At 39.2% G+C, this 24240-nt stretch overlaps 2 protein-coding genes across 2 annotated transcripts in view; one reads left to right on the forward strand and one right to left on the reverse strand.

The window, feature by feature from the left end:
• The window catches only part of obsl1b (obscurin like cytoskeletal adaptor 1b), a 32187-nt gene extending 18259 nt beyond the window's left edge, over window positions 1-13928 (reverse strand). Inside the window, exons 1-7 of the mRNA XM_072397888.1 lie at window positions 12840-13928; window positions 11179-11448; window positions 9882-10142; window positions 9472-9783; window positions 9087-9353; window positions 8589-8864; window positions 156-434 (exon numbers count right to left, since the gene is read on the reverse strand). Coding sequence (XP_072253989.1) covers window positions 156-434; window positions 8589-8864; window positions 9087-9353; window positions 9472-9783; window positions 9882-10142; window positions 11179-11448; window positions 12840-13854 — 2680 coding nt within the window. The 5' untranslated portion in view covers window positions 13855-13928. The remainder of the gene's footprint in view (window positions 1-155; window positions 435-8588; window positions 8865-9086; window positions 9354-9471; window positions 9784-9881; window positions 10143-11178; window positions 11449-12839) is intronic.
• A 7391-nt stretch (window positions 13929-21319) lies between these two features.
• col18a1a (collagen type XVIII alpha 1 chain a) overlaps window positions 21320-24240 on the forward strand; it is a 77060-nt gene continuing 74139 nt past the window's right edge. The window contains exons 1-2 of the mRNA XM_072397890.1: window positions 21320-21649; window positions 21738-21808. Of these exons, the coding sequence (XP_072253991.1) occupies window positions 21639-21649; window positions 21738-21808 (82 nt within the window). The 5' untranslated portion in view covers window positions 21320-21638. The remainder of the gene's footprint in view (window positions 21650-21737; window positions 21809-24240) is intronic.

The following is a 24240-nucleotide window of genomic DNA, read 5'->3' on the forward strand; positions in this document are numbered from 1 at the left end:
GAGATGAATTCACTAATGGTGAACACACTATCCAGTCACTCATTCCACTATATCATGATCAATCAGAGAAAAGTACACTTTTACCAGTCAAACTAGAGAAAAAGATGTATGTGCTAGATAACCATGAGAAGATAGCAAAGTTAGTGATAAATCACCTTTTATGTCCACCTTAAAGGTGACTGTGTCATCTGATGTTGAACATTCATAGGCACCAGCATTTATGTTTTCAGCTGAGGGGATGAGTAAGGTTCTTGTCAGACCCTCTGACTGCATTTCCACATTGTTCTGAGGCACAAGTTTCCTCCCATCCTTATACCAATCGACATGAGTAGAGGGATCATGAGAGAGTTCACAGCTGAGGACAAGAGGACTGCCTTCTTTGACGGACTTGTTCCTGTCTTCCTCTTGTAGCTTTGAGAACTTCACAGGCGGTGCTATAGATTCTGGATATTGCAAAAAAAGAGTGTCTTAATAAACTTCATAAATGTGACCTCTGCATGTTATTAGATAAGTAAGCAAATTCTGGATTAGAAAATGGGAATCTTAATGCCATCACCACAACAAGCAGAAGAGGAAGGACCCTGAGAAAAGTGCATTTGACAAAACAACTGACACTGCAACAAACATTAGTACAACAAGGAACATCTAGAAGAGAACACTGAAGAACATTTCACGCAACACTCTAATCACTTACATAGACAAACACAGTACAGGTAAGACACAAACAAGAAGGTGGCAAGTGCTTGCTTGTGGTACAGGAGCTGTAGAAATTTAGTTCCAGCAGTGTCAAAGAGGGACCCACACAATACTTCTTGATCTCTTGATATATGGGATATGCACACACAGAAACTGTATTGTCAGGGTTTCACTATTAGGTGTGAGAAGGAATAGATTTTAGTAAACTAAAGTGAAGTCCTGCTATTTTTTTCTACAAGTTATATACATTAAAGAAACATAAGAATCGTTAGGCGAAAAGACAAAGTTAACATAATCAGTCGATGTTAGTGCAGTGTAGGACATTGAAAGTGCAATAGAGTTTTTGACCATCACCTTTAACTTCCACAGAGAACTGGATGTCATCATCCTTTGACTCACAGCGATAAACTCCAGTGTGAACTTGCTCTGCTGATGGGACTACTAGACTCCTGAAATTCCCCTGTGACTGGATGTCTACGCCACTTTGAGGTAGAAGCTCTGTTCCATCCTTATACCAACTGACTTGTCCACTGGGATCTGACAGCTCACACTGTAGAGCTATGGGAGAGCCAGCTATCACTGTCATTTTCTGTTCAGCCTCAGATAAAGCTGCAAATGTCAAAGGAGGAGCTAAAGGATTGAATGTAAAATAGAATTGGTCAATAAAATGCTGCTGTTTACCAAATTAAGAAAAGCATAATTCAGAAACAAATGTCTTTGACTTCATAATTTCCCTTTCAATAAAAAAAACTAGATACATTAATAAGAATTGGCTTAGCTTTGTAGCAAAAAGTATAGCTTTTACATTATTACAGTTAACAAACTGTGAAGATCTGACAGTACAGAGATATAAAAGTGCTAGCAAAACAACTGTTGGTTTGTTAGATTATTCATTTCTTGTTTCATTTCTCTTTCAAAACAAAACAAAAGCTTCACATAGTCATTGTCCAGTTACTGAGTGTAGAATAACATTATTGTAATAAATGGGTAAGTTTTTTATCCAAACTCTTATCTCTTAGAGTCATGTGAAAAGGAAGTACATCATCTGGTTCTTAACAAGTCTCAACAAATTGGGAAACTAAAACTTCATATGAACAACACAAGCTGTCGTTATTCATTTTGCCAAAATGTAACCAAAATAAAGGGGCAGTTTGTCAAAAAGTAACTGAACAGCAGCAAGTATGAGCACCTCTATAAAAGCAGACGTTTTGCCAGTATCCTGGTCTGGAGCATTCAGGTGTGTGTTAACATCAGCTCTGATTATAGAAAATCAGCTGTTGCTGCCTATCTATCTATCTGGCAAGGATTATATGGCTATTTCTAAACTATTTTTCAAAGGTGAAAAACATTTAAGTTAATATATTTAGAGAAATGGACACTCCTGCAAGATCATCCAAAGGTCAAATTATGCAATGCTCTGAAAAACAGCAAAAAATCCAAGAACTCAAAAGACTTAACAGGCCTCATTTAGCAAGATAAATGTTAACAGAACACTGAAGTAGTATAATAGGCTTGATTGGAAGCATTACCAGGAGAAAGCTGCTTCTTACTAAAAACAGAATGATGAGATCAATATGGAGATGTTTGGTCATAATGCACAGCAGCACATTTGGAGAAAATCAAACACAGCATATCATCACTGACACCTTCATAACACCTGTCTAGCTCTGTGGTAGAGGGCTGATTTAGGCTTGTTTTGCAGCCACAGAACCTGGACACTATGCAGTCATTGAGTTGACCATAAACTCCTCTAAAGTATTCCAGAGTCAAATGCGGGGCCATCTGCCTAACAGCTAAAATCTTATCAAATTGGTACATGCAGCAAGACAATGGACCCAAACAGAGCAACAGATCTACAACAAAATGAGTCACCAAGAACAGAATCAAATTGCTGCAATGGCCCAGTCAAAGTCCAGAACTCAACCTGCTGCAGGATGGGACCGTAAGAGAACTGTGCATACACAATGCCCACAAATCTCAATGAATTAAAGCAGGATTACAAAGAAGAGTGTGCCTCCATAACAGTGTGAGAGACTGATAACATCATACAGAAAACAACCACTTGGAGTTATTGCTGCTAAATGTGGTTCTACATGGTACTGGATCATGGCGTGTCAGCATTTTGGCTTAGTTTTCATTAAATAATGGCAGGTGTAATATGTCATGTGGTTCCTTGCCAATCTGGTAAGGATTCCTTTTATTATGTCCTGACATGATTAAGAGAGAGTACTTTCTATATCACATGACTGTATACTGTGCAAACTTTATGGGATTTTACTGTTGATTGATGTAATCTAAACAGTGCTTTAAAGGACACATTCATATACATATATTTACATATGTATACATACTTTTTTGTTTTTTGTTTGTATTTAACTCTGAATAATTAATTTAGCCTTCACTAAAAATCTATTTGCAGACCAAAGAAAATAACTTTTGTCACCTTTAACATCCACGTGAAACTGTATTGCATCATCTCTTGTCTTGCAGCTGTAAATCCCTGCATGAGATAGCATTGCTGACGGGAAAGCCAGTGTTCTCATGGAGCCCTCTGCCAGCATATCTTGCCCAGCTGCTTCAAGTAGTTTTATTCCATCCTTAAACCAAGTTACTTGAGCGTTAGGATCGGATATCGCACATCGTAGTGTTAAGGGTTCACCAGCTTCAACAGACTTGTTCCTCTCAGCCTCACAAAGTGTTGTAATTGTCACAGGTAGAGTTGGGGATGCTTGAGGTAACATCAAGAAAAGGTTTCATCACTAATACTGACTACAACAAAAACAATGCTTTTAAAACATTAAAAGAGCAAAAACTCAAGATTAGTCATGCCAAAGAAAAAATAAATAAAACTTGTATGTTAAAATAAATCAAATAAGTATATCCTCAGTTATTAGTAGTTTAAAGAAGTGGGATCTTTGGTTAGGCTTGAGATAACTAGACATTCAAATTAGGATTTAATACTAATATATTTCCTGTTTTCTCTATCTGTAATATTCCATCCAGACCACTAAAGTTTAGTCTTACGTCAACCACTAAATAGTGTGAAAAAATCTGGTGAGTAAATGCAAAAATTGCCAAAATATCAAGGATTGCGAAAAGCAATCTTTTCTTTTTACACAATGTCAACATTGTGCCCGTCCATTTTTTTGTTTTAAAATGCTAACCATTTAAATCACCTTCAACATCCACCTTATTTGCAGTGACTCTGTCACTCCAGTTACTGTCACAAGTTCTTGATAGATAGATCTCCTCTGACGCAACAGTTGATGTCTGCTTGGGATAGTAAAAGTCTGCAAACTGGATGGATGATCTTTGAGCATTGTTAACCATACTGTCCTCTTGTTCTTCTGTGGTCTCCATTGTGTGATGACTCTGTCCTTGAACTTTAGCATCCTGACTCGTCAGACTCAGCAACTCAGAGATGTTAGATACTGTCTTTCCTGTGTGGTAAGGATCATCCAATTTGAGATTTGGTGACAAGACAAGATGTTCTGGTTGGAACTTTTCTATCTCTTTGGTTGGACTAGACAAGTCCAGTGGTTGAAGGGATGCTGAGTTGGAAATGTCACAAAGCTTCTCTGACTGGACAGTTGGTGTCTGTAAAGGAAGATGTGACTCCTCTGACTGATCAGTTGTTGACTGTAAAGAGTTACAGGGCCTCACTGAGAGAACACTTTCAGTTTGTGAGCAATCTAAAAGCTTCTCTGAAAGTGGAGCTGGCCTCTGTATGGGGCTGCATTGCCCCTCTGATTGGACGGTAGCAGTCTGTAAGGATTTAAAGGGCTCTTTTGAATTCACTTGTAATTCAAATGGCTCCTTTGACTGAGGAGTTGCAGTCATTGAGGAGTAACAAAACTTGTCTGGTTTGACTGATGAATTCTGTAGGGTATTAGTATGGTGCTTTGACATAGTAGCTGAAATCTGTTGGGAGTTACTTAGGTCTGCTTGCACAGTTGGGGCCTTTGCTGAGCTATGTACTTGCTCTGATTGGACGGTTAGTATCTTGAGAGTGGATTCCTCTGAATCAGTAGCATTTTGCAAATAGTTACAACACTCATCTGTCTGTCCAGGTGTCTTCAGGGAATATGAATGCTCTTCTGATGGGACATCTGTATGTTGTATATAGTGAATAAATTCCTCACCTTGTGATTGTGTGGGCTGTTTAGTGTGATGGTGTATGTCTGATTGCATTGTTGTTTGCTTTACAGAGTTACAACGCAGTGGAGATTGGGTCTTTTTTAATTGTTGGTTGTCATCGACCTCCTTTGGCTGTATTGTTGCAATACAGTCAGTCATAAAATCATATGTTGAGGGAGAAGTTGGCATATATCTGGCATGGTCTTCATATGTATCTCCTCCCAAGTCAGCGAAGATGTCAGAATTGCATTTTGAAGACATCTGGATGGCTTGAACCAAATAAGCCTCTTCTGCGGACCTGTTCCTCTCTTGGTCAGAGGAGAGCCATGGCGATGTAGCTATAAGCATTGTGATGTACACAGAGAAAGGTTTTAAGTTGTTGGTGGTCTCAATACTTCCTCTCACAACAGAATTGTACAGCAGTGTGGGTTAGCATGGAGTTATGGGTAAATCCATTGCAAAGACAAACAAGAGGTTCGACCATGACTGGTCTGAAAGTGAGCTCCAATATGTATCCCTTAGGATGGCTCCTTTTGTCATACCATAAATCTGTGTCCTAACACCTTAAAACCTAAGAAGTAAGTCAATTACTTCTCTTTGGATAAGAGTTCGTTGTCATTGCAAAGGGGAGAGGTTCGGGGCAGCAATGTGAATGAGAGGATCTGAAGATGAACTTTAAGAATTGCAAGTTGCAAGCAAAGATGGCTGTTAAAACGAAGAATGACTTGACAAACACAACATATATGTTAGTATGCCCAGCAGCTACATGTCTACCACACAACCAGGTTTGATTAAGAGCCAAAAACAGCAGTAAAATGACCTGAGACCAGGATGACAATGTGATACAAAGCAATTTTCTAAAGGAAAAAAGATTTACAGATGACTCAGATAATTGAACTAACAGTGAAGTAAACCACTATTGTTAGTGGCATTTATGTGCTGGGTTAAAATGGATGACTGATGTCGAAATATCAAATCACCTTTGACATCCACAGTGTATTGGGCTGATGCATCAGCTACCTCACCAATCTCGTCACCATAGTGACACTGCCCTGCTGTTTGGACAAAGCCAAAGAGAAAACAATGAGCTGGGTGATAGCTTCACGCATGTACCTAAATTGCTGATTCTTAAATGTGCAGGTACAATGAAGGTAAACACCTTTCATGTCCTCAGTAAAATGGGCATCACCAGATGTATCACAACCAAAGCACTGTTCACCAGACATATATTGTGACTGGAGTGGCAAGGTTTGGTTGCTGCTCTGTGATTCGTTGTCAGCTTCCCTTTCAGGGTATATCTGGGTTCCATCTTTATACCAACTGGCTTTGGCAATGGGATCTGAAATCTCAAATTGCTGAACAATTGGGCAGTGTGCTTCAGTAGACGTGCTCTTCTCATCGGGGTCAAGCAGATTTGTTGGAGGTGGCACTACAAACAATCATTGGGGGATAATTTTAGTTCACATCATTTTAAATTTTTGGAAAAAAAACTAACTTTAAAGAGAAACTGTCACAGAAATGTGCATAGATTTAAATCTAGAAGCTGTAGAGAGAGTTAATCATAACTACAAAAAGAAAACACATTTTCAAATAAAAAGATCACCTTGATTCTTTACTATTAATTGGACAACATCATCTGCTGTTGCACAGTAGTATGCTCCAGAGTTTGAAGGATGAGTTGGTTCAATAACAAGGGTCTCCTTGAGGCTTCCCATTTCAAAATTAGGCTCTCTATTAGAATAGGAGTCTGCATCCATCTGCCATGACACCTGGAAAGCAGGGTCTGAGGTTTCACAGGATGGTTCATTGGGGTAGTTTGCTTCGAGTGACTGCATCTCCACAACCTCCGGTGAGTGCGACAATGGCAACATTGGAGCTAAAGATGATGATTCATAATATAACTGGACGGAACAGTGCACATTTACACTCTGAAGAAAGGGGTTACTGGTTCAGCTTCCCAACACAGGGGAAAATCTGTCATATGTCAAATTCAGTGAGAAATACATCGTCAAGAGTCTCACATATTTATTTTTTCATTTTGTAAGTAGAGATGAATTTTGCTGTGGTTTAAGACACAATTTCATTCTCACACAAAGCACCATGTAAACACATACAACTATGCTTAGACATACTTAAATGTTAGTTGCATGTAGTCTCCAAAAAGCTCTAAGAGTTGCTCTAAAAGTGAAGCAATTTAAGTAAAAAAGAAATCACCTTTAATATCCACAGAGAAGTGGACAGTGTCATCAGCGGTTTCACAGCTGTATAGCCCTGAGTGCAAGAGCTCAGTAGATGGGATTATGAGTCTCCTTGATGTGCCATTACTCTGTATATCCCAACCCCTCTGCGGGCAGAGCTTTTTACCATCTTTATACCAGCAGACAGGCACAGTGGAGTCTGTGACATTAACTTCCAGCTTCAAAGATTTGCCCACTTCAAGTGACTTGGCTCTCTCAGCGTCAAAGATAGTAGAATACGTCACCGGTAGAGCTAGCATTGGGAATTCAGGACAGCTAAATAAACTCAAGGCTGCAGAAATGGATACCTTACAAAAATGCAACTGCTGAGCAGATGATAAAAAGGCTTTGGAGACTTTCAGCATAGAGAGAGCCACAGCAGTCACAAAACTAGTTAATATAAATAGTCATCACCTAATGCGTTAACAGTTCTTTCAGGTTATGTGCATGAAACAGTTCTTCAGACCACATCATTTAAGCAGGGATTGTTAGTGGCACCTAAAAAGAGGGGATTGTGTTATAACATGAACGCTTAAGATAAGAAGTGTTCATTCACCTTTGATCTCCACTTGAAACTCCATAGTATCATCCTGTGTGGTGCATCTGTACAAACCAGAGTGGCACAGCTCTGCAGACTGAATAACTAATGTCCTTTTGTTGCCCGTTGAGTGGATTTCTGTTCCAGAGTTTGACATAAGCTGCATTTCATCCTTGTACCAGCAAACTTGGGCCTCAGGATCCGACACCATGCACTGGAGAACTATAGGGCAGCCGGCTTCGATCGACTTGGTCATCATGTCTTCAGGAATAGCTGAGAGCTTGATAGGTGGAGCTATAGATATGTTTAAATTTTATGTCAGCCTTAAATCAACCTCATGCCAGCCATTTAGATCATGGTAATCTGTTTACTGACAGCTAATTGCTAACATGCTGTAATCTTGTGAAAGATGAAAACTTAGCTGCACATTTCATTAGTGCCAAGAAGAAAGGAAACAGAGCACCAGACAACACACAAGAGTGTCATAAGAGTTAGTTGCTTTGCTGAGAAGGAGCTTGTTAATGTTTCACATCACTTAAGGTAAACAAATCACCTTTGATGTCCACACTGAACGTGATGGTGTCCCCCTTTGTCTTGCAGCAGTACAAGCCAGAGTCGGCAGCTTCTGCTGAATGGACAATTAGTTTTCTTGCCAAGCCATCAGTTATAATATCAACTTCACTTTGAGGGTGGAGCTTTGAGCCATCTTTGTACCAGTGCACCTGGGCTGAGGGATCTGAGAGCTCGCATTGTAAAACAATTGGGCAGCCTGTTAGGATGGTTTTGTTCCTCTCAGCATCTGGAATTGCTGAAAACCTCACAGGTGGGGCTATGGATATTGGAATGGGTTGTTAAGTGTTTTCATAAAAGGAGACAACATGCATCTTTTTGATGAAGAAAAGATAGTGAACAGTGCAAATAACATGAACATGGTTAGTCTCAATGCAAGACAATAATTGAAAGAAACTCAAGCCACTCACCCTCTACCTCCACATTGAACCTGATGACATCATCAATGGCATCACAGCAGTACACTCCAGAATGTGAGAACTCAGCTGATTGGATGACAATTCGTCTCATGGTGCCCTCTGACTGGATATGAAGACCCTCCATCGTTTGTAGTTCCACTCCATTTCTGTACCAGTGCACTGGAGCCACAGGGTCAGACAGCTCACAGTAGAGCACAATGGGGTTCCCAATTTCAACAAATTTATTTCGATCCATTTCGGACAGTGGTGAAAACTTGACCAGTGGCGCTGAAAGTTTGAAAGAAAGAATACATTTTTTTTCCTATATCACAATTTTGTCTTCAAGGATAATGAATGAAAGAATTTAGTACATTACTGTCTTTTTCCATTTTTGAAAAATATTGGATCCAGTTTTTTGAATGATCAAAATCTCAGTTTAATAAAAAATGACTGAATGTTGATTCAGCGAAAGACATACCTACATTATTTGTTAAATTGACATATTCATACCTTGAATGTAGAGTGCTGCAGAATCCCGAATGCCATAAGCAATAAATGTAATCTCAGCACCATTGTCTGTATCGCGTACTCCTCGAATGCGAAGAGATTGGTGTGTTCTTGATCGACGCATGGCATAACGCTCATCTTCCTGTAGCTGAGTCCCATTTAGAAACCATGTACCAATAACTGAAGCTGAAAGTTCAATAGAGAAGATAGCATCTTGCCCCTCTGGCACCAAGGCATCCTGTAAAGGAGCTTGTATTCTGGCCACAGGAACTGGAAAGGAAAATCACTTTAAGGATTCATCAACTGATTCACAACTATGTAATGGTTATTTGTGAAAAACAAAGGGACTGTTGAATTAGCACAGCTGCATTATTAAATTTGAAGTTACCTAAGTGAACAGTTCTGGGGAACTCAACGTTGTTGCTCTTTCCATACTTGTTAACACTGCAAATGCGAAAACGATAATCGGCTTCACATGGAACACTGTCACCAAGGATCTCTACAGAGGTTGCAGATTCAGTGGTCAGACACTGTAGCCACTCCTGGGAACCAGTTCCTACTTCTTGACGTTCAAGCACATATCCAGACGGCGGGTTCTTTCGAGAGTCCGGAGCAGGAACCCATGAGAGAAGAGCTGCATTAGCACGCTCTGTGTTGATTTGCACTCCCACTGGACAACTAGGAGGACAATGTCTAGCCGCTGAAATGAGAAAACAATATGCACCAATGTTCCTTCAGACTGTAAAAACTGATAAATGTAAAGCCACATTTGTATGTTGTACCGATGATGAAACCCACCTTTGACTCTTAATTGTGAGGAGGTCTTGGATCTTCCCACAAGGAAAGTCACAAGGCCAGAGTCTTGGGGCATTGTATTGACAAAAACCAGGATGTGAGTTCGACCAAAGGACTTCAGGATGGTCTGATGAGTTTCACGCAGCTCTATACCATCTTTGTACCAATGTATGTCCATCTCTTCTTTTTCTACTTCAACACAAAAGGCGGCATTTTCACCTTCCAAGACATCCACTTTTCTTGGAAGCTTTCTCAAAATTGTACCTGCAAGAAATCATTGGGAATTCTGTCATATTTATTAGGAAAGGATTCCGGATATCTAATCACATTAACTACTGTACGTAAAATTTAACATTGAGCTTGGAATTACACCTCAAAGTATGAAAGAGGTTCGGTTGGATTTTAGTACACAAAATGACTTGATTTATGGTTACTCTTGTGAATCTTTTGATTAAAACAACTTTTTTAAGGTTAGGGCGTCATTTTAAATTAGTCGTTATGTCATTAGTCTTTGGGATCCTTCAGATATCCTTCTGATGGGTCCCAAATGATGCCTCTGCAGGTGCATCCACCTGCCTCTGCAAATTATTTTTTTTTTGGCAGGGGTCTGGTTAACAGTCAGGGTCCTCAATGATACCCAGAGTGATTTTCTGTCAACTGCATTGACAAGTACAATTTTAATTTTCCAGAAACTGAGTAAATCAGACATGTAAATGCATCACATTTTGGTTTACCTCTGATCGATCTCTCTTTTTCTACCATAGAAGTCTTTACATACATGAGTATAGTTCTCCAGACTTGTCAATCAATGCCAAGGGGCATTGTAGCTGCTGTGGTGGCAGGTTATGGCCAAAAAACGTTTTGTGTTGTTTTTACCTGTGAGTTGTCACATATTTGTATCTCATTTTAAGTATTTGCTGCAATAACTGATTTGACTTTTTTTTCTTAAAAGGGCAGTGTCGTAAGTACAAGTCAGCTGACGCCATTTGGTAATGATAGAAATGGTAGCTGACTAATGAAAAATTGAGTTTAAACATTATCTCCCAACAAAAAAAGAGAGGAATCAAACTGTAACAACAATGCAGGTCTGTATACTGTTGTTTTTTTTCCATTCTACAGTTTGCAACAACCACATGGCAGAAAGTTATATCAATTTCCAACAACCCCACCAAAATTGGAAAAGTTTCTTATGGTTTGTGATACCGTACAGTTGCTTCATCATGCAAGTCATTATGCGTATGCTTTTCTGTTGTTACTGAATTATTCAAAGTAAGCTATAGTATAAGGCAAATGGATTTACCTTTTACGGCTACTTCTGCTATACTTCTACCTCCATCAGGCATCTCACAAAGGTAGATCCCATCATCATCAACTCCAATGTCACGGATAGTAAGTCGTCGCTTTGTTCCCCACTCCTCCATTCCATATTTGGCCCCTGGCTGCAGTCTTCTGTCCTCCAGATACCACGTGATGGGAACAGAGTCTTCTGGAACTTCACACTCAAGAACAGCTAAATCTCGTTCCCATACTTCTAGATCAATGAGAGGTTGCTTGAACCGCACTGGCGGCTCTGGGATCAAAGGAGAGGAAGTGCAACACTTTGATTAAGGTGATATGACTTCTTAATCACTGTTAAAAAAGAAAAACCCAAGATACTCATATTTCATTCTATCTAAAGAGGGACACTAGTAACATTTTATCAGTCTACATAGTTTAAGTAAGTTGACCCTGTGAAAATTCCCAACACATGTATGTCCTCCTAGTAACACGTAAATTGAAATGTGATTCAGGGTAAATTCCAGTTAAACAAACAAGATAAGCAAAATCCTGAGACAAGAGATTTATTTAGCTGAGAAATAAGGAGGTTATAAACACACTGGAGTGTTAGATAGGGAATAAACTGTTTGTAACTGACACCATCAGACAGTACCAGACAGTTGTAAACAACAGAATGTGGACTGTATTTAGTAGCCTGTGTGCAAAGCTAATTTTTTCCTTATCTTACTTCTTATCTTACAATTACATACAGACCTGCTATCATACATTCACTGTCTTTCATTGAAATAGTCAATATTGATGTTTTTGTCTCTCACTTGTACAGTTGAATACTTTGATGGTGCCATTTGTACTTGTCTGGGCCATGTGAGAAATATGAGCCTCCGTCTGAAAGATGTCACTTGGACACCTGCCCCTGGGCCTTTAACAAGCTAAGTGACTTTGCAGACATCATGCTGCTATTGAAATTGACTTCAGGCTGACTAATTTTACTTGTTTAGACATTTCTGGGGTCAAGTTTCAGTTCATCATTTTTACAATTGATTTCTAAGTGGCTAGATGGATAACATCATATTCACAGGCCTGGTTACCTGTTTGTTTTTGCCAATACAACTGACTGATGTTAAGATGAATACTTAGCATCTAACTTGGTATGTTTCATATGTAGGCATTTGTAATATCCAAATCGATCATGAAATAAGGTTTCATGCACTGTGTATGCTGACTTGCTATGTACATGCACTGATTGTATCATATATAATGTGGGTAAAACTACTTTAAAAAAAAAATACTACTGAAAAATGTTTAAATAATCTTAAAGTATTTTGCCTGCAACTGAAACTAATTTCAAACTGTATTGATGGGAGATATAATGATTTCATTCTTGTAAGGTTTCCATGGTGAATATATGTCATTACAAAGCCATTAAAACGTCATAAGTTTTTATTTTCCCATCCTTTTTTGGCCTTACCCCAATAAATGATCTCAGGGTACTTTTTTTATCTCACTGACATCACTCATCAAATGGACAGAAATTTGATCCAAGAACATACTACTCTTTACTCACTCCTTTACTCATGGAAAAAAGCATCACAGGCTGTGTCTGCATTTATTAAATGAAGCTTAACTTTCATTGCATTTTACATAATTAAAACTTAAGAGCCACTCAATATAATTTTGACTTACCCTTGACGGAGAGGTGTACAGCGCTGAGGGTTTGCCCTGCAGTATTAGATGCAGCACAGACATAGACCCCATTATCTTTTTGCTTACAATAAAGAACTTTGAGTGTGAAGTACCCCTCTCTGTCCTCATATAACAAGTAACGCCTTCCAGACAGTATAAGTCTGCCATCTTTCCTCCAGATTATTTCTGGTTTGGGTTTACCAGTCACAAAGCAGCGGAATTTGGCATGTTTGCCTTCAGTCACTGCAAACATTTTTACTTTTGTTGACTTGGTCATGGTGTCGTCTTTTAGTCGGTTTGGCACTTGTCTACCACTCCTTTGTTTTCCCTGGTGTCCTTTCCAGTGGCCATTTGTGTAGCCATTACGGTTTCCTTCATCTTCATGTCCTGGACCTGCATCAACAAGTAACACAGCTCCTGCCAGCGCTTCCCCAAACTCATTCCTAGCCTTACATGTATATACACCACCATCTGGTGCACGAGTCTTAAATATTTTAAGCTGGAACCATCCACCATCCTGGTAACCAACACTAAAATGTGTGCTCTCAAATATCTCATTGAGTTTTCTACCATCCTTTTCCCAGACAACTTCTGGTCGTGGATTTCCCCAAAGCTTACAGGAGAAAACAGCATCTTCCCCTCGGCCAACACGAGTGGAAAGGGGCTTGATGAGGAAACGTGGCTTATTTTCCTCTCGGAGCTCCATTTCTTGTGCCTCGCCTTCCACCTTCAGTGTGGCAGCTGCATATGTTTCCCCAATACTGTTCTTTGCTTTGCATATGTATTGGCCACTATCCTCAATAGTAACAGCTGAAATGATAAGGTTGTAAACATTGCCATCCTCAAAGACCCTATATCGTCCTTGAGGGTCAATCTTTTCATTGTTTCGTTCCCAGATAACAGCTGGCCTTGGATCTCCACCAATTTGACACTTTAAGACTGCATCAGTCCCACTTTGTACCACTACAGGTCTTGGATAAGCAAAGAAACGTGGAGCTCCACCAAAAACATCCATTTCTGCTTCTTGGACAGCTTCCCTTCACCTCAAGTAGTCCAAAGAAGTAACCAATGGGTGTTCACTGGGGCAAGACTTCTGCACTGCAAGTTCCTAAAGAAATATATAACAAATGGATTATTTTAGTATATAACAGTATATAACAGCTTATGTACTCTAGATAATGTGGAAAAAGTTTTTGTTTTCTATAAACAATGATTATGAATTTTAATAGATCAGAATTAGCGATTTCTGGAAGGAAATAACCGTTAGAATTTGGAATGTAAAATAAAACTTCTATCATTCCAACACTCACCTCTTGACCCCTTTAAGTGCATGTGTTTCAGCACAAACAGATGCTGCAATTATTAGGGCTAATTGAATAAGATCTTTCTGCATGAGAGAAAAACACAGCCTAGCTGTAAGAGGGCTATATCAGCTCAGCCCCATTGCAACAGCATCCACAACACATAGCCAGTACAGCTGGTGCTGTATTTCAATGGGAAAGCGCTTAATATAGTAACCCCTAAAAAAAGATTTGTGAGGGAGTGTCTCAGGTATCACAAAGATGGATCAGAAGCCTGCATGCTCACATAAACACCATAAAATATTAAATATTTCAGAACAATATATCAATGATGATGGTGACAATATTGTCTCATTGGTTTATTGCACCTAATACACGTTGAGATATTGGAATAATGTCTTGCATTTTTTCACATCTTTCTAAGTACTGTCAATTCATACATAACACAAATGCAAAAAAAGTGAATACTATATTCTTTTTTCTGTTGCCATTGTCATATTAATTCAAATCAAATTTACTCTAAATCAAATCTCAAATTTTATAATGGCTTGTACTCATATATTAAATATTGTGTTTTGTTTGTATCTTTAAAGTGGCTTTGTTTGTATCTTTTTTAAAAAAAAAAAAAAAAACATTTTCTATGCTAGTTTGGTTTATGTCCTGTAACCATGGCAAAAAGAAAGATCTTTTTTAAAGCCCAAGTAATGCCTGCAGTAAGATCCCAAATTCTGATGAGTTGAGGAAGAGATGTTTAGGATGCCGAACGGGAACAAAATTAATAAAAAGGAGGAGGAAGTTTAAACTTTTTGTCCTCTTGATCATTACTGGCAGATAAAATAGATGAATTTAGAGCCCTGGCGAGGAGGCAGTAAGGATATTGATAAGGCAATTTTATTTGTTTCACCAAGACATGGCTCTAACGCATGACTCTAACACTTCTAATCAGCTTTCAGACTAGATGTGCAGACAGAGGCAGAAAGGTAACAGTAACAGTAGGAAGGATTGCAGTGCTTGTTAATTACAGATTTTGTAATCCTGGACATGTCACTGTGAAAGAGCATCTATGTATTATCTGCTGGTGCTGCATTTGACATCTGCAGCTAAGTTGTTGCCAAGCTACAAAAACAACACCCCAATCAATTTACTTCATTAAAATCTCTGAAAGTTCAGCCATACCTTGCTTTGCTATACTTTAACTTTCCAAAAGTAAAAGTTTAACTGATTTTTAGTCTCATTATATGTTGTTATGACAATAACTTATCTGTAACAGTAATGTACACTTCAGCAATAAAAATTACCTTTAGGGAGTAATCAAATGATAATGAATTAAATTTAATTGAATTTTTACAGGATTGAATTGTTTTCAGAGGACATGGGTTTTTGTAATGATTTAGGGTGTGGCCTTCAGTTATTGATAGCTCACACGAAGGAGAGCGTAACTATTTGACAGCTTCATTACTTTTGGTTAAATTGGCCTAAAAAGAGAGTTAACTTATTGATCCATCACTCATGAAACTGAATATGTTACCAAAACTCAAAAGGTCAAAAAAAGGGAGCACAAATTAGCTAAGAAGAAAAGTGATAAATTCAACAGGAACCTATCCTCCAGTACCAGTATATTCTGTGATTATCTTTCTCGAGTGTGTAAAAGTATAAACCAAATTCCATAAAAGTTAGAACGCAGTTTAAAATGTAGAATAAAAACGGAATGCAATGATTTACAAATCCCGTAATCTCGCCTCTTCTCACAGTAGGACATAGAAAGCATATGAAGCATTGAAAGTGAGACACTTCACTATCTAATAAAAACTGTTAGCTCATTTTGAATTTGATGGCAGTAATACATCTCAAAAAAGTCAGAATGTGGACAACAAAATGCAATAAAAGTAAGTCGTACTAAAATGTAACAGCTGTTTGCAACAAATTTGGTCGAATGATAACAGGCCAGTAACACGACGAGGTATGTTAAAAAGTACCTTAGAAAGGAAGAGGGTAAAGAAATCTCCAAAAAACTATAATTAGAAATTGTGGAGCAATTTTAAAACAATTTTTTGAACAGATAGTACATAATAATAATCAGCACTGAATCCCTGAAATCTTCCAACAGCAACACTGCCATTGCTTGTAAACACAATTCAATGTATCATCTACAAATGCAGGTTAAAGCTCTCTCATGCAAAGAAGTAGACATATGTGAACATGATCCAGAAATGCAGCTGTCTTTTCTGGGCTAAAGCTTATTTAAAATGGACCAAGATAAAGTGGAAAACTGGTCTATGGTCAGATAAATTAGGATTGGAAAAACTTTTTTGTAAATCATGGACAATGCGTCCTATGGACTAAAAAGGATAGGGAACCATCTATCTTGCTATCAGCTCCTGGTTCAAAAGGCTGCTTCTCTGATGGTATGGGTGTGCATTAGTGCCTATGGAACTGGTAGCTTGCACATCTGGAAAGGCACCCGTCAATGCTGATATACTGGTTTTAGAGCAACAATTGCTTCCATCTAAATTATGCAAAGGACTTGGATAGTTCACCAAAACAATCCTAAACCACATACTACATCAATTACAGCAGCATGGCTTCGTAGTCGAAGAGTCCGGGTGCTGAACTGCCTGCAGTCTAAACCTTTCACCAATTCAAAACATTTGGAACATCATGAAATGCAAAATACAAAAAAAAAAACAAAAAACAGGACAGATTAGCAGCTAGAATCTTATATCAGATAAGCATGGGAAAACATTCTCCCCATTGTTTACAGACTGTTGTTTAAAGTAATAAAATATTGGTTTATGGGATTTTTAAATCATTACTTTCTGTTTTTATCTAAACTTTACTCTTCATTCCTACATTATTTGGAATTGAGGTTGTGCAAGGTGTCAGTCATTTGAGACACAAACACTAATATAAGATTCTCGAGCCTAAACATCAAGATTAGGCTAAGAAAGGCTTGAAGATGATATCGATGTTTTTTGGAAGGATGAAATGAGAGTAGTTCCTGATGCCACAGATAGATGGGCCTGTGAGTGAAAGATAAAGTTCACAACTTAAAGCACCAGCAAAATGGAGCAGGGCTGCTGATGTGGTTCTGTCATCATCAAGGAAAAGCTAGCTTCTATCTTCTAGGTTATTGGACTGAAAAATAGCAGTTAAACCAGCTGACAGATTGTGGAAGGTACTTTTATCCAAGTTCACACAGAAATCTGCAGCAAAACAACGTTCTGTCGCATGTGTAAAAGAGCTTGACTGCTTTGCTGCCAACAAAGGCCTCTAAGATGACTGAATAATGATCAGGCGCCCTCTCTCAATTGACTTAAATCCTACTTGGAACTTTTGGGCCCTTCTCAAACATGAGATTTACAGTCACTGAGAACAATGCACCTCTTTGAACAGCACCTGGGAAGCTTATGATTCCTACTTTGCAAAAGCTGATCATGAACACATGAAAAAACTGAATGACATCATGGATGAATGACTCCTGATGGTTATTGAAAAGAAGTGTACCTACGCTGGTCATGTAATATTAGTGATTTTATATATTTAAAATATATCTTATGTTTTATATTTGAGGAGAAGTGAGTTTAAAAAGCTTTATTTTATCTATTTATTTTTTCATTTGACTTTATTGTCTGATAATTCACACTTCTAGATTGCCTGAGAAATTCACAACTCTGTTCTTCTTCCTTAAATACTGAAGTTTGGGGTAAAATATAATTTTAGATTGTTTGAAGGAATTCTGCAATTTTAACAATAGACTTGATCCTAAGGAATACAATTTGCCAGATAGATGTGCATGTAGTAAATTTTCTGTAACTGTAGAATAAGATAATTTTACTTACTTAAATGTATTTGAAAAAGGAATTACAGTTTTTTATATGTTGCACAAAAACTTATTTGCATTGCAAGGTATTTCATTAAGACAGTTCAGACATTGCACTTTAAGTGTCTTCATTATTCCCGCTGGAGGTTTAAAGAGAAGAGATTAACCTCTGTGTTTACTTGTCTGATTTAATTGGAATGACCTCTGCCCCTTGTGAAGCTGGGCACCCCTCACATGCCGTACCTTGCTTCAGTCGCCAGGAACGATCATGAACATACATTCCGCGCTTGCAATCGCAGTCCGAGTTAAGAAGTAGTGCCACCCGTTTCCTGAAGGTTGAGTAGTGTCCCAGGTTGACTTCACATTCAGACACATGCTATCCTCAAAGGTTCAAAGTTCCACTCTAGTCCATCCTCACAGACTTTTGTCCAGCAGAAGGGACAGAAAAACACCCGCTTCCTGTTGAACGGCTTCAGAGCAGTCCCCGATCTCTGTGTCGTTCAGATCTTAGACACCCCAAGTGTCATTGTTCATGGAATACTGTTAAATGCTTTTGCAGCTGCTGCTGTCCCCTAAAAATACTGTCTGCCTTGATGACAGCAGTGAGGATAAGTCAGGCACTTCCATTCACTTGCCAGCAGGGGCTAAAGATAGTTCAGGTGGCCAGTGCAGACCACTTAGTTTACTTGAAGCTTTGCAATAAAGATTTTGGAGGAACAAGCTGTTGGCTTCTATAAGACAAAGCTCATCTTCTTAAACTGCATACTTTCATTTTACTCTAAATTGACAAAGAATCTTGTCATATATTAGATTATTGCAGGCCATTTATTGTAAAATAAATTCCAGATTAATGACACATGTCAATTCCAAAACCAAATAGCTTATGATAAAAACTAACTATAGAAAATAAAACTGAGAGCTGATGAGAGCTTATGCTTTTTAAACAAGATCAACCACGACACTGCTGTACTAGTTTAATATGTGCATGATGTGCATTTATAGTTCATGGGTATGTTTTAATCCGTTTGTTATCGCTTGATGGTATACAATACAGGGACAGTCATCTGTAATTGTACTTTCTAATATCAGGGCTGTCCTTCACTTACTAGAATCAGCTGCTTCATTCACGCTTCACTGGCATCCTGGCTGCCATGCCATCTGACACATAATGTGTTGACACACTCAGCATGCTTGTAGTGTATTTCTTATTCGGTCATTTGTCTGTTTAAGTTATCTTACTACAGTTGATTGCTCACTCCAAGCTGAGGGTAAATTGATTGCTTTTATATTTTTGTGGGCCACCCCTATTCATTTGATTTCTATTATAAATGTTGCTGTGCCGTGTGTAAAGAGAGACTTGTACAAAATGTTTTTCACTGTGAAAGGCTGTTGTATGATTGTTAGACATGTCCTTAACGTTGGATGCAGTGTGCCTTCAGCTGTTTAGTGTCCCCACACTCGACACTCTCACCTCCCTGATTTCAGCTGTTGGAAGTAATCTGATACACCTCAGACCTCCTCTGGCTGGTTAGGAAACGTTTTGTGCCCAAGAGTAAAAGCTTAAAGACTTGTCATGTTTAGAATTGAAATAACTTTCATTTTCATTTTTGACTCAAGCTACTAGTTTTTACATATGCCAACATATTAATTTATTGGTATACCTCTCAGGCAAATGTTTGTTTTAACTGATAAACACACACACACACACAAAACTTTGAAATTTTGATGGTCAAGCTGTGAACATTCTATGATCCAAGACTAGCATATAACATGAGAATGGGTGTGAAGGTTTGATAACAAGTATAGTTTATGTTCAACAGTTTTGAAAGATTGAAAGATTGAAGCATAAAATCTTGTCTGAATCTTGGAGTTTCCGAGGTGGATTTTCATTTAACAGATAACCTTAAAAATATCTAAATATATTGGTGTCAGAGGATTACTGTACAGTATTATTTACTTGGAAAAACGACCTACTTAGTTTTCCTGTGTGAGTATGAATGTGTTTTGTTATTTTACTTTTGATTCCCTGTGCTCACATAGGAAGTCTTCCATTGTTTCTATCACATTTAAAAAAAGACAAAACTGCTACTAGCACAACTGTGACACATTACTCCTGTGAAGTGATTAGGTTATGTTCTCATTATAGAGATGCAATGTGCTCTCTCTATATATGAGACTTTGCTGAAAGAGTTCCAGCCTGCTCTGTGTAAGATTATACTGCAACATTTAGACAGTTCAGTCTTTCTTTTCCCTGACACTGGAATGTGAGTGGAGCAGACAACCACAGAGCTGAGAGCATGTTCAGACAGACCTTAAAAGCTTACAGACACAACAGCTAATGCAGCATATTTTAATTAACGCTGAGAGAAATGTCAACCTGTGATATCACTAATACCATCATGATACATATGTTTTGGTTTTTCTCTAAACTTGTCATATCACAACTTACAAAATTGGAGACTTGCATTGAAATTAACGCAATGGAGATAATCTTAACTGTAACTATTCTGAGAAGGGGGGGTCTATCAGCACACCACCCAAGAATGTTTTACCTTTGTGGGCCTTAAAATAAACTAAAACGTCGCCCTCTGGTGGTCGTTTTATGTAAGCGCGTCATGCTGCGACTGACCTCATATACGAGGTTATTAAGATTTGTGTGAGTGGCCAGTGTTGCAGATATTTGACCTTCAGCGTACAAAATGATTGTTCAGAATTAGAAAAATCGAACGTTTTCGTCAGATTCACCAGTTCTCTGAGCTCAACTAGCGAGGGTATATCTGCAAGCAGGACATGGCACATCTGGGAGACTAAAGGGCTCCAGAGGCAGCTGATACCATTGGTAAGCGTGATGTGGAGATTTGCAGATCAATGCGAGTTTAACCAGTGCGGTCTATAGAGTCAGTTAAAATGTTTTTTATTTGTTAAATTGAATCACTCTGACTCCGGCTTCCTCCCACCGTCCAAAAACATGCATGTTAGGTTAATTGGCGTGTCTAAAATTGTCCCTTGGAGTGAGTGTGAGCGCGTGTGTGGCTGTTTGTCTCGTCTGTCTCTGTGTGGCCCTGTGATGGACTGGCGACCTGTCCAGGGTGTACCCCGCCTCATGCCCGATGACTGCTGGGATAGGCTCCAGGTAGGTATCATATTCTACTCACCTCTTAGTCAGATAAACTAAGGGAGTGAACGACCTCACATTACATGCTGTTATCATGTCAAGTCTGTTCTTGTGAGCCCACTACAGTTAAGAATGTGGTGACAGCAGATTTTCCGATAGAAATCCCAAGTTTACACACGTCATACTTTGGCTTTTTTTCACTCCAACTAATGCCAGTTTAGGCTTACAGCTTTGTGGTCTACAGGTTTGTTACAAAAGACACAAGTAGATCTGTATCATTGTTATTATCATCATCACTCGGAAGGCGCGTTCCCATAATTTTGCACACCTGATAGCTCCCTTTTAGGACCTGGCGGAAGTCCTTGTTGTGAGTCCCAGCAGGTCACTTCTTCTCTCCTCCACTCTTCCCCTTCGCTTCCAGCAGAGCTTCGCGTCCTCATCAGCTGTTCCGGCCGCGTGCAGCAGCAGCGGTGCCGCACCAAGAAATCTGTGAACACTTTTCAAACACCCTCCCATCCGAGGAGTCCATGTAGCGGTCCCGCTCGACATCAACGACACAACAGATGAAGATGAGGTAGCTCTCGGCGCTTTCATTGAAACTTTTTTTGCAGCTTGTGAGAAAGTTGAAGCTGTGCGTGTGACTGCGTGCTGTACCTCCGCAGGTGTTCGTGGCTGGAGCGCCTTCTCTGCTGCGTCCTTTTTGTCGCCATTCCAGCTGCATCGCAATGGCCAGGTAAGAACTGATGCAGATATTACTGATGCTTTGGCGCTGACCGCATGCATGTATATATCAGCACACTTTATCATTACTACCCTTGGAGCATGAATCATGTTTAGGGATTATTAACAGGTAACCTCTTCTGCGTAAATCCGGTTATACACCGACATTATCTTCACGTTAAGTTCTAAATGTTGGACTACTTGCTTACTCTTGCAAGAGTGCTTCTTAGAAATTCACTTGGTCAAGTTAATTTGTGGGTACTGTGTGATTTGTTGTTTACATTCACCAAAATATTTTATTATCAGCAGACAATATTAATGCATTTAATCACACAATAAGTTATTAATCTGCTGGATCACCTCTGTACATGTGAGGCTTCAGCATGTGGAGCATGATGTTTGCCAACTCTTGTCTGCTTTGTCTCAGACAAGTTGTGTGCTGTGTTAACAAGCCTCTCCAGCAAGCTTTAGCCTGACTGACTGCCTCCTTTTTTTCTCTGCTACAAAGCTGTGGAGACACATTGTTACAAATTAGTTATAAAACGCAGCAGTTTTACTGCTCTGAGAAGGACGAGATAGCCTTGGGCCTGCTTAGTGATTTATTTTTCCAATCATTCGCCGTCTGTGGTGTATTCTGAACTGACTTGCACTTCTTTGTTTGTTTTGTGCTGCATTTGAACAGAGAACGTTGCTTAAAGTTGCTGTTGCTCATGTGCTGTCCATTTATTGTAAAAACTAATTAATTCGATTGTCAGCAAAGAGAATTTTTGCATCTTTACAGCTGCTGTAACTTCATTACTATTGAACAAGATTGGAAGATAATTGAGCATGTCTTTGTTGGTGATGGTGTTCAAGGGCCACAGCATGAAAGAACCCCTGAATAATTTATCTTTGATCTGCTCTAATGTACTTTTAATTTAGTAAAGGCTCAGCTGGAGAAGTGCGGAGCTGTCAGATGATAGGGAGAGGGAACTGAGAGGATGACGATTAATATTTGATTGACCATGATCACTGACTAGATGCAGCATTTTGGGGCTCTTGGAGAGTATTTGGTTTGGTCCTCTAAAACTAATGCGAACCCTTTGATAATGCACAAAGAACTGAGCAAACTTTGCGTGAATCTGGTCATTCTTCTTACTTGGCGCCTCACTTCTCTGTTGACAGAACTGGTTAAGATGCTTGATTGGGGTAAAACTTATGCATGTAATTCTTAACATGACATTTTCACTGGAATGCTGTGCCGTCTGTGTGGAGCTGGTTGAAAAGGCCTGCAGCTCTGTCTCAAGAGCAAAGCTTCAGCCGCCTGCGACATGCTTGAATTAGGTCTGATTCATTTCCATTCCCCTCCTGGGTCAAGAATCCCTATTGTCATGTGATCTTTGACATGCACCCACCATGGTTTTGCTATGAGGGGAGCAGGACGTGGCCGGGGGAGGGGAACGGCTGTAAGGGACTCCCTCCCACCCCTCACCCCCCCACTGTGCCATTAATGGCTGAACTAGATGCAGCTTTAAAAATCACAGCTGGCTTGGTGTTCTCTGCTTTCTAGTGCAGAGGCACGATGGCCAGAGGGACAGGAAGGCCATTTGAAACATTTGCACCAGGCTTTTATGTGCTAAGCAGGGACAGAAAACTAAACTAGATCTTTAAGCCTTTGCGTCACTACATTTGTTAAAAAACAAGTTTTTGATAATGGATTGTATGTTGTTTCCTATGTTTTTATTGATATTCCTCCTTTACACAGAGAATCTGTGTCTTTAGTTTTTTCATTTTAGTTGGTGATACCTATGTTGCACTAATATGTTACGGATATGTGAAATTTCCAAAAGAAAAGGAAAGTTTTCAGTTTGTGGACACCTTGTGTGGTGAGTGGCTGTTAGATGTGGCCTCTGTTAGGATCATTGTAACCCTTAAATGAAATAAATGGGTCGACTGTGAACAGATTCTATTGACTCAGTGAACCTTGTGATGTCTAATCCCTGGATTTTCTAGTCAGCAAACCTGCTTACGTATAATCAACATCTCTGGAAGTGTCTCAAGTTCCATCTAGCATTTGTTTTGTTATGTTGCCGCCGCCATTTAGAAAGTTAATTAGACTTCTGCTAAGTCGATGGTTTATGTCTGACTGTGAGGTTTGTCTGGGTTTGTAAGTATCTATTTGTCTGTTAGGTGGGTGGGAGTCATTGAAATGTCAAGCGGATATCTGGAAATCCTTCTCTGGCTGGGATTTTACTGCATTTTCAAATGCATGATGCAGGTGATGGACCAACCTGATCTCACAGAAACATTACCACTGCAGTACGTGGTGGTGGCACATAATGTGATAAACACTAGAAATGGCTCATTATTACCCAGCTTCAGTTTAGGTAAACTACAGACTTAGAAAATTCCCTACTCCAAGGCAAGATGAGAAGATCATGAAGTGGCAGCTTTCCAGGACTTTGA

The sequence above is a fragment of the Leuresthes tenuis genome, unplaced genomic scaffold (assembly GCF_036924035.1).
Source record: "Leuresthes tenuis unplaced genomic scaffold, fLeuTen1.0.hap1 SCAF_12, whole genome shotgun sequence".
Lineage (NCBI taxonomy): Eukaryota > Metazoa > Chordata > Actinopteri > Atheriniformes > Atherinopsidae > Leuresthes > Leuresthes tenuis.